This window comes from Pinus tabuliformis, chromosome 1_1, assembly GCF_031772625.1.
Source record: "Pinus tabuliformis cultivar Carrire ecotype Pingquan chromosome 1_1, CPIR1, whole genome shotgun sequence".
In the NCBI taxonomy this organism is placed as follows: domain Eukaryota; kingdom Viridiplantae; phylum Streptophyta; class Pinopsida; order Pinales; family Pinaceae; genus Pinus; species Pinus tabuliformis.
This window is the reverse complement of record NC_142297.1, coordinates 618274997-618286000: the sequence shown is the minus strand read 5'-3', so window position 1 is coordinate 618286000 and position 11004 is coordinate 618274997. Positions and strand designations below refer to the sequence as shown.

The 11004-nt window shown below is 39.8% G+C and overlaps 1 protein-coding gene across 1 annotated transcript; it reads left to right on the top strand.

Moving 5' to 3' along the window:
* The first annotated feature begins 8166 nt into the window (after window positions 1-8166).
* LOC149214829 (uncharacterized) lies at window positions 8167-9138 on the top strand. The gene has a single exon (XM_089389515.1). It carries the CDS (start codon window positions 8167-8169, stop codon window positions 9136-9138), a length of 972 nt encoding a protein of 323 aa, XP_089245641.1.
* The last annotated feature ends 1866 nt before the right edge of the window (window positions 9139-11004 follow it).

Sequence of the window (11004 nt, the reverse complement as noted above, 5' to 3'; positions counted from 1 at the left end):
AGGGCCATTCTCCCTTTGTTAGCTGCTCCATGCCCTTGGTTCGTTGAGCTTTTATGACCATGTGCAAGCCCAATATCGGAAGCTCTCTATATTGGAACTTTCAACACTCCAGCTGTTATAGAGTTCTAACATCTTCAATCCTTTGACTGCCGACTTTCGATATGATGTCATCACTCCATGAGGCAACTCTTTAGTGGTGATATGTGTCACCCAGTTATGGCCCATTAGCCTACCCAATATGGTTAAATATGCCTGCCGCGTGTCCTGCCACGTCATACTGACGTTAGCTGCTACTGTAGCTTATCACAGCCAATCATATGTTGCCATGTGTCCGGCTAGAGGAGAGAGAAGGGGACTCATCACCCTTTATTTTGTGTGAAATAATTTTTTATTCATCTTTTGGCATTCCTCAATGCTTTTAAAGGTTTATCAACACTTACCAATGTCATAACTTTATGCGCTTTACTCACTTGAAGAAGTTTCAAGACTCCAATCTTCGGGGCTCTAATTTCCTCCAACCTCTAATACAACCATCTCCGATGTACCCAATTTTAGATATCAACGATTATTCCAATACACTAACATATTGATCCCCAATATTCAATGCGCCAACACACTGACCTATGATATCGTACCGATCTCTGATATTCCATCCTTCTTAGGACTTCAAGTCCCTAAACATTAGCAAGCCATAACTTTTGACCCAAGAGTACGTTTTTCGACTTCTGCATATCATTGGAAATATTATTCAGAGCACTTTCCAATGAAGAGGGTCTGATATAGGTTTTGAGTCCCTCTACTGCTTGGAAGGTGACTAAAAACTTCTCTACCCATTGACAAATTGAACAACAACTACCATGATGATCATTTTATGGCTTCTTCAGTAAGCCTGCTACTACGATGATTTTCTACAAGAAGCCTGCAACTACCATGGAGTTCCATCTGACCCATCACTGTAATCATCATTTTATGGATTCTTCAGTAAGCTTGCTACTATGATGATTTTCTACAAAGAACCTTAACAAGCATGGGATTCCTCCTAAATGCCCAATCATCATGTTGACCATTGTTTGACATCAATGCTAACACTTACAAAACCACCTGTACACCATCAAATGTCCAACACTTATTTATGCACTTTCTAGTTCGTCTCCTCTAGATTTGTTTGATAGTTGGGTGGTAGATAGTGAGGCCTCTAGACATTTCTCTGGATATCCTGAAGTCCTCTCAAACATGGTTGAGAGGGAGACTAACTTGATATCATTCTTGGAGACAACTCTACTTATCTGGTAAATGGTTTTAGTTATGTTACATTTAATTTGGATTATGGGGAAATTGTACATCTTCATGATGCTATGTATGTACCAGTATTGAAAAAGAACATTCTATCTATATCTGCCTTTAAAGACAAGGCCTTCATATGAGGAAAGGTCCTCACCTTGCCCATGGAATATCGCATGAGAGATGCATTCACGTTGGGATCAATAATTAAATGATTCTATAGTGTCAATGGAAGACCGATGTGAGCAATGGTACATAATAGAAATCATCAAAGTGAGATGTGGCACTAAATTTCTCATCTACATTATGAAGCCCTGCCCAAAGTATCAAGAATGGTTTATGGAATGCCTGAGGTTCAAGTTAATCATGATGGAGTATGTCTGGGATGTGATATTAGAAAGAAGTTGAGGGGGGCATTCCATTCTAGCAAAAGTAGGACTAATGATATTCTACAACTATCCATTTTGATCTATGTGAACCCATGCTGGTAAAATGTTTGGGTGGCTATCTATATTATATAATATTTGTGGATGAATTTTCCCAAAAGACATGGATATTATACTTGAAGTACAAGGAAGAATAATTTTACATCTTTAAGGATTTCAAGGCACTGATAGAGAATCAAACAGGGAAAAAAAAAAAAAAATCTCCAAGTCTGATAATGGTGGAGAATACACTTATAATGAGTTCGTTGATTTTTACAAGAAGGCTAGAATCAATAAGGATACCATCATACCTTATAATCCCAAGCATAATGGCATGGCTGAAAAAAATAATAGGACCATCATGGAAGCTTCTCGATCCATGTTGCATGATAAAAAATTCCTGAAGTTCCCTTGGAGAGAATCCAATAATACAACAGTCTATGTTCAAAATAGGACTCCTCATCAAGCCCTGGGTGACAAGACTCCCAAAGAAGTATTCACCGGTATCAATATTGATGTTGGTCATCTTAGAATATTTTGATTCCCCATGTAATTTCGTGTGCCAAAGGACAAGAGGAACAAACTATAATCCATTGGAAAGAAAGGTACTTTTTCCGATATTGTGATAATTCTAAATATTTTAGAGTATATGTTCCTGGTCAGAGGACTATAAATTTTATTAGGGATGTGAATTTTGATGAAGATGTTTCCTTTGAAAAAGAAAGGGACATTCCCCCACCTCCTCTCGTTGAAAAGGAGGATGACATGGACATACTAGAAGGCCCTTCTATGCCAAAGCTTGAGAAATATGTTTTTGACGATCCCATGGAACCCCTTGGATCCTCCTCCATGTGATCCTCTTACCAGGAAGAGACCATTATGGATTTGTGATACATTACAGGATGTTGAAATACATGCCACTACTAGAGGAACCTTTAGAGAAAGTAATAAATCATGTTGATTCCAAGGATATGTTGTGGGTGTGAGCTCCATCATAGAGGTTGAATCACACACCTTTGAAGAAGCATTGAAGGAGAATATTTGGAAAGATGTTATGGCTGAATAATATGAATATATTGTGAAGAATGATGTGTGTGAAGTTGTTCTGAGACCCAAAGGGAAGTCTATCGTGACTTCTAAATGGGTGTACAAGATCAAGCATGGATTTGATGGAAGTATTGAGAAATATAAGGTGAGGTTCGTGGCTATAGATTTCTCCTAGAAAGAGGGAGAATATTATGATGACATATTTGCACTTGTTTCCCACTCTACTATTAGTATACCTATTGTTGCCCTTGCTGCTAGTCAAGGATGGACTCTTCACCATATGGATGTGAATATTGTGTTTCTTCGTGGCATACTTGAAGAATAAGTATATGTTTTAGAAACCAATGGTTTTTGAAGTGCATCACAGGAAGACACACATTTGCAGGCTGAAGAAGGCACTCTATGGATTGAAGCAAGTCCCTGGAGCTTGTTATTCCTGTATTGATAGTTGCCTAGTGAAGCTTGAATTACAAGAAATAATGCTGACCCAAACCTCTACTTCAAAGTGGCCCAAGGTATGCCCCTTATTTTGGTTTTGTATGTTGATGTCATATTCTTGTCAAGTATTGTGTCTATGATGCTCAGATGTAAGAGCGAGTTGACCTCTGAATTTGAAATGAAAGACCCGGGCTAGATTGATGCATTGGTTCCTAGGCTTATAGGTGTGGAAAAGGCCCGATGAAATCTTCCTTTCACAAGGGAAATATGTTGTGAAATTGATAAAAATATTTGGAATGCTAGAATGTGAGATGAACTTCAAGAAGCTATATGGAGATGCTACAAGCCCTGACCTGGAAAATCCCTCTGAGGACCGACAATTGATTAGGGCTTGATGTTCCTTATGAACACCTGTTCGGACACATGTTTTGCAGTTAACACTCTAAGTCAATTCATGACTAAGCCTCTTCATGTACAATGGGTCACTGCCAAGCATGTCTTGATATATTTGTATGGAACAATTAATATTGGTCTGAGATATACTACTAGAGATGTAAAACTTCATGGGTACATTGATCTTGATTGGGCCAAGAATGTTATTGACAAGAAGAGCACATTAGGGTGCTTCTTTAGTTTTGGTTATGTCATGATTTATGGGATGAGCAGGAAGCATAAGTTCATTTATTTAAGCATGACCGATGTAGAATACATTGCTACTAGCATGGCTAGGTGTGAGGCAATATGGTTAAGGAATCTCTTTAGAGAGTTGTTTGAGTAGGTAGTAGATACATTGGTTATATATTATGACAACAAGAGTGGGATCTGATTAGAAGAGAATCCCATGTTTCATGAAAAGTCCAAGCATACTGAGATAAGGTATCACTATATTCAAGACATGGTGCAAAGGGGATCCATAAGACTCCATCATATTTTGACTAATAAGCAGATAATAAACATACTCAACAAGGATTTTCTGAAAGGGAAGTTCCTAGTCTTCAAAGAGAAACTTGGGCTGATGGATCATGACCCTCCGAGGTAAGTGTCTCAACTGATCAAGGACACTAAGATATTCTCTTCCCCCTTGTTTGATCTCACAAGGAGAGTAATTGAGTTGGAGAGCTCCTGGGGTTGAGGTAACTCTGGACAATAGGATAGGGGGTGATCCTTACCCTTGTGGTAAGTGGATTTCACCTATTATCACTATAGGGTGTGTGTTTGATCCTTGTCATTTATGAAAAGTGGGTATCTACCCTACCATAAAGTCTGGGATTTGGAAGAGTATAACCCAATTGGAATCCTACCCACAAGTTGTGCTTATTGGGATTTTTCCTCCCTATATGGTCGGTGGGTTGAGGTGACTTGAGATACATTGTGATCCTTACCATTTATAGTAAATGGTATCTTGCTCAAGTGATTAGATGCAAGTGTTCTACTGCTTAACTCTTGAGGGTCTAGGAACTGGGTAGGTTTAATGGGCAATAGGACAGAGTGTGATCATTACCTCTCATGGTAAGTAGATCTCACCTATTGTCATAGGCCAATAGGATAGAGTGTGATCCTTACCCTTGTGGTAAGTGGATCTCACCTATTTTCCTTGGATATAGGGCAGTATCTTGAGCTCCCCTATGATGATTTTTTTTCTTTAAATTCGAGAATGTTCAGCAGACGAGAAAAGATGAGCAGAGATGTAGAGACAAGATATGACTTGATGATGATAACGAGACATTTGAGATGGGACTTATGATGTAGTAAAAAATTTCTCCCTAGTTGAGAGGGAGTGTTAATTTGGCACCTTAGGGACAAATTTGCTCCATTGGAGAGTCTTCCTCATCCAAAGAAACCCACCTTAGCCCTTGGAATAATTTAATGGTCAAGGAAAAGTATTATCTTTAAATTGAAACCCACATGTGCACAAAATTAAGTCAAGTTGGGCAAGAAAATTTGACCCCTTGAGACTCATATAAATAGAGCACATCACATATTCTCTCACTTCATTTGATTAGTTCATACAGGTTTGAAATAAGGAGGTCGAAGCTCACATGTGTCAAGGGAAGGAGGACAATTGTGTTTTATGCATTGAATTTCTGATTGGGATAGTCTGAACAATCGTTGACCAACTTTGACTCGATGTTTTGATTTTGTTTGACTTGGAAAATTTTGATTTTTGAAGGCCGAATTGATTGGTGAAGAATCTAAACTTTTATAGGCAGTTTGTCTTGGGTTGGCCATAAACCTTGACCATAATTGATTGTCGAAAATTCTGAAGTTTGACCATATGATTTCTCTCTCCTTTTACCAAACTTGTGTTGATTGATTTTGTTAGGTTTGATCAAGATTGGAAGCCCACATACTTTGACTATTGAGCAAGATGATTAGGAGGTGGTTTTACTATTAAACATTGACGAGTTAGGGAACCTTTGACTGTGGTTGACTATTGTTGACTATTGTTGACTCTGACTTTGAATCATATTTGACTTTTGGGATCATCTCTCATTGGGTATTGTTTGGTTAAATTTTATAGTCAAATTTGTTGACCTTTTACTCTTTGTTGATGAATTGGAACATTGTATCTCTCTTGTTAATCCAGGAAGATTTTCGGAAAAAATCACATTGCCAATATTTGGTCAACGCGTTTCGAACCAGCTAGTGTGGTTCATCTTCAGGACAAGATGAAGAGACAAATCCTAGAAGGAGGTTAAATAGGAAAATAGGTCATCCTAACGGCTAGAGGAAAACGGCTAAATTTGACCAAGGAGGGAAAATTATATTGTTTATTAATATATTTATGTATTATTAACCAAATGATTATATTTGACTAGGTTAGGGAATTATTTAATTTGTTTAAATAGTTAATAATTATTTATTTATTCAATTAATTAATTAATTTATTCATTCCCTTATTTAATTACTTATTGTTCTTATTTAATTGTTTATTTGGTATTGATTTGGAAAAAAAATAAGGATTCAAAAAAAAGGAATAAATAAATAATAATACAACTAGAAATTAAATGGCAAAGGTAAAAAAAAATAAAAATTAACAAGGGAATAAAAATAAAAAGAGAAGGTGTTCTTACTATCTATATATATATATATATATATATATATATATATATATATTATCATAGTAATAGCGATAAATAAACAAATACTAACAATGGATACATAAATAATATTACTAATAAAAATTAATAAATAAATAAACATTTGATGACAATATAATAGAAGAAGAATTTTTTGGGGGGAGGATAGAATTGGTGGAGAGGGAACGGAGCAACTAGGGTTTCTGCAGCCCTTGCTACAGCAGGCTCCCCTGACATAGCTCAGCCTTGACAGAACCTGGGTGGATCTGAGGTCTCGGTGTCCTGCCATAGTGCGAAGGAACCATGCAGCCCCCTCAGGGGGAGGGCGATGCGCCTCCCCCAAAAAACGATAGCCAAAAGCAGTGGATTGAAGACACTGACAAGGAGGACATGCAGAATGAGGACAATACGAACAGCAGCAAGCAACAAAACAGTGAACAAGCTCAGAAAGACAAAACCAAAGCAAGTTCATCCACATGTAGACCAGTGGCCACTCACAGGCCAAAAGTGGAATTTCCCAGTCACCGAATCAATGCCAGAATACAGTTTATGAGGGATCATGCGTTGATTGGCAAGTTTATTGGAATATGGCCAACTGAGAAAGCGCTAAGGGGCTGGATAAATTCCAAATGGAATCCAAAGGGCCACATCACTCTGCATCTAGGGCCGAAGGGGTTTTTTACGGCTGTTTTTAACTGCTTGGAAGATCGCAACAGGATTCTGGATGGGGGTCCTTACTTCTTCAATTCCACAGGTCTATATCTCAAAGGGTGGGTTGAATGCTTCAATCCAGATAAGGAAGACCTTAGCTATGCTCCTGTCTGGATAAGGCTGTATTCACTCCCTTGGGAATACTGGGAAGAGAACTCCCTCCAGGAGATTGGAAATGCTCTGGGCGAATTCATCAAGGTAGCAGAGGAAACAAAATTATGCAGATACACATCATATGCCCGGATCTGTGTCTACATGGACCTCAAGCAAGCCCTGCCAGATACAGTAAGTCTCTTCCATGAAGATGTTGAATGGATACAACTGGTAGATTATGAGCATGTACCATTTAGATGCAGGAAATGCCATGACCTAGGACACCTCTACAGAGATTTTCCTCTGAACAGGAAACCCCCTCCTTAAATGGACTCAGACAATCTGGTGTCTGATGGATTTACCAAAGTGGTAAACCGCAGAAGAGGGCATAAGAAATCAACAGCCAACACCAAAACCAATAAAGTTAACTTGTCAAAACCGTCAACGAGAAATAGCTTTGATGCTCTGGCCAGTGATGATGTGCAAGATTCTGATAACGTACCTCTAAATGACAAGGAAACTAGCAAAGAGCAGCCGGATGGGATTTCACCGCAGCCAGGGGAAAACTTATTCAACAAATCAACCCATCACTCCCAAACCAAAACCCAGGCCTGGAGCTTTCAAGGAATGGAAGTCGATAATCCTGAACCCAGTACAAAGGCAGTGAAGGAAAGAGAGGAAGACTATCAAGAACCCCAGATCATGGAGGAAGACCCTGAAAATATTGATATTGGTGAACTGGATATTCTAGGACTCGAGCAAGCATGCAAGACAGGAAACTTTGACAAAATACCAGATCGGCAAGTGGACAACCTGGTGGAGGTCCTCAATCGCGCACAAAAGAAGTACTCTCTAGGAGTCCAGATCGGCAGTCAATGGGATGGAAAGTTCATCACCAAAGACAGCAAGAAACGAGGAAGAAAAACCACCCTCGAAAGAACTATCAAGATAGGCGAAGTGCTAGTTGAGTCAGGCAGATACGCCAAGCTGACCAAGTACTTCAATGTTAATCCCAACCCTTCTCAATGAAGCTGATATCATGGAATATTAGGGGGCTCAATAGCCCAAGGAAAGGCAGACTTCTAAAAAACATGCTCATGCAGGAAAAACCAAATATACTCTTTTTGCAAGAAACAAAATGTAACTCGATAGTCTTGGAAAAAATAGCAGCGAAAGCTTGGCCAGGAGGGCTAGTAACAATTGTTGATGCTCAAGGGGCGTCGGGAGGACTGGCAGTTCTCTGGGATGCACGAGTAATTCAACTCGACAATATACATGCAAACAAGAACTTCATCCAAGCAATATTTCATATAATCGGCACCAATACCCATGGCCACATGACTAATGTGTATTTCCCTCAGGAAACCATACACAAAGCTGAAATCCTGGATACCTTATCGGAGCTTAACTCAAACAGGTTGTACCCGCTTTGGATATCTGGAGGTGATTTTAATATGATAGCAAGAATGGAGGAAAAGCAGGGAGGCAGAAGCAGGAGCAACAGAGATGGGAACATACTAAAGGACTTTATTCAAAACAACTGGCTGATAGATCTACCTTCAAATAATGGCATGTTCACATGGAACAACAAAAGAGATGGACCGCAACAAATAGCTTCACGTCTCGATAGATTTCTAATATCAGACAATGCAACTCACCTGGGTGGGGAATTCATTGCTTCCATCCTTCCAGTATCAGGCTCTGATCACTGGCCAATAGCTCTCCAATGGAACCGTCCAGGCAACAGTATCAGGCGTCCCTTCCGGTTTGAGGCTTTTTGGTTAACTCATCCGGATTTCAATGAATTTGTTAGATCAACCTGGCTCAAGTTTAATCCCTCTAATGGTACTAAGATGTCTATATTCCAGCGGAAACTAAAGCACCTTAAAGGAGAAATTAAACACTGGAATCATACCACTTTTGGCAACATTTTCAAAGCACAGGCAGCCCTCAATCAAGAAATGAAGAATGTTCAGCAAAGGATCATTATAGAAGGACGCTCTGAGGAACTAGTAAAGCAGGAACAAACTCTTGAAACCCAAATCCTAGATAGAGCACAATAGGAGGAAACTCTTTGGAGGCAGAAATCGAGGGTCAAATGGCTAAAGGATGGGGAAAAGAATACAAAATTCTTTCACAAGACCACAGTGCAGCGCAGAATGAATAATTACATTTCCCACATCAAAAACGAGCAGGGAGACAGAATTGAGACGCACGAAGGCATTGAAGATGAGTTTCTCAGATACTTCAAACAAGCTCATCAAGAACCCAACATAGATAGAACGTCTGCTATTAACAAAGTTCTAAGGAACATTCCCAAACTAATTACAGAAGAGCATAATCTTCTCCTCCTTAAGCCCACAAGCCTGCAGGAAGTCGAAAATGCTGTGCATCAGTTGAAAGCAGGGAAAGCACCGGGTCCGGATGGATTCACCTCCAACTTTTTTCACAACTTCTGGGATCTAATCAAATTGGAAGTCTGGAAAGTTGTTGAAGAATCACGCACTTTAAGATGGATATACCCAGGGTTGAATGCAACTTTCATTACTTTGATCCCCAAGGCAGAGGAATCCAATAGTCCAGACAAGTACAGACCGATTGATCTCTGCAACATCATTTACAAGATTGTCTCAAAAGTTATAGCTACCAGACTGAAACCTCTGCTCCCTCTCATTATTTCGCCCGAGCAATCTGGTTATGTAGAAGGTCGGCAAATAACGGATGGTATTATTTTAACTCATGAAATAATCCACTCTTTGAAGCAATCAAAAAAACCAGGTATGTTGTTTAAAATTGATTTGTCTAAAGCTTTTGATAGCTTAAGCTGGGTTTACATTCAAAAAATCTTAATTTCCTTTGGCTTTGCCCCTTCCTGGGTTAGATGGATTATAAATATTTTGTCTTCCTCGTTCTTTTCTGTGCTTATCAATGGTATCCCTTTGCCCACGTTCCGTCCTTCCAGGGGTATCAGGTAGGGAGATCCCCTTTCACCTTTTCTTTTTGTTATTATGGCAGAAGGACTAGGTCGAAGCATTAAATCTGCTCTGCTCTCCCAGCGTCTCAAAGGCCTATCTTTTTGCAATTCTCCTACCTATTCCCACCAGCAATTCGTGGACGATAACATGCTTTTTGGTCACCCCTCTGTTCAAGAAGCTCGCCTTCTCAAAGCCCTCCTATCGAACTTCTCTGAAGCTTCAGGAGCCCTTATTAATCGAGTCAAATCTCAAATTTTTTTCTTTAATACCCCTGCCCCCACCCAAAGAGCCATAGCCCGTATTCTTGGTTTTACCATAGCGTCTCTTCCCTCTAAATACCTGGGAGCTCCCTTAATAGCCTCGGCCCTCAAACATTCCACTTGGAAAGACCTGTTAGAAAAGCTAGAAGCAAGGTTCTTCCTCTGGACTCACAGAGCTCTTAACATGGCCAGCAGACTTGTTCTCATTAAAGTTGTTCTTCACTCCATGCCCCTGTATCTTTTCTCAATTCTAGCAGCTCCTAAATGGGTTCTCAAGGATATAAAGAATCTTCAACGCAACTTCTTATGGGGCAGTTCAGGCCCTAATCGAAAGTGGGCTCTGGTCAAATGGGACAATGTTTGTCTTCCAAAGAAGGCTGGTGGTATTGGGCTAAGAGATCCAGGGCACAGTAATAAGGTAATGGGAGCTAAAATTTGGTGGAGATGGCTCTCAAATCCTAACACCCCTTGGGCCTCCCTATGGACAGCAAAATATGCGAACAATAGCCCTATTGAAGAAAGAATTCGAATGTCAGAAGTAAGCACAGGCTCTGTAATTTGGAATTCGGCCATTCAACATAGGGATCTAATACAACAGCATAGCTTCTGGGAAGTTAAGAATGGCAACACAGCAAGGTTCTGGGAAGACTCCTGGCAGCAGCTCCCAAAGATCAAGGACACTCTCTCTGACCTT

Excerpts from the sequence above, each read along its gene's own strand:
- LOC149214829 (XM_089389515.1), top strand. The coding sequence starts at position 8,167 with ATGCTCATGCAGGAAAAACCAAATATACTCTTTTTGCAAGAAACAAAA.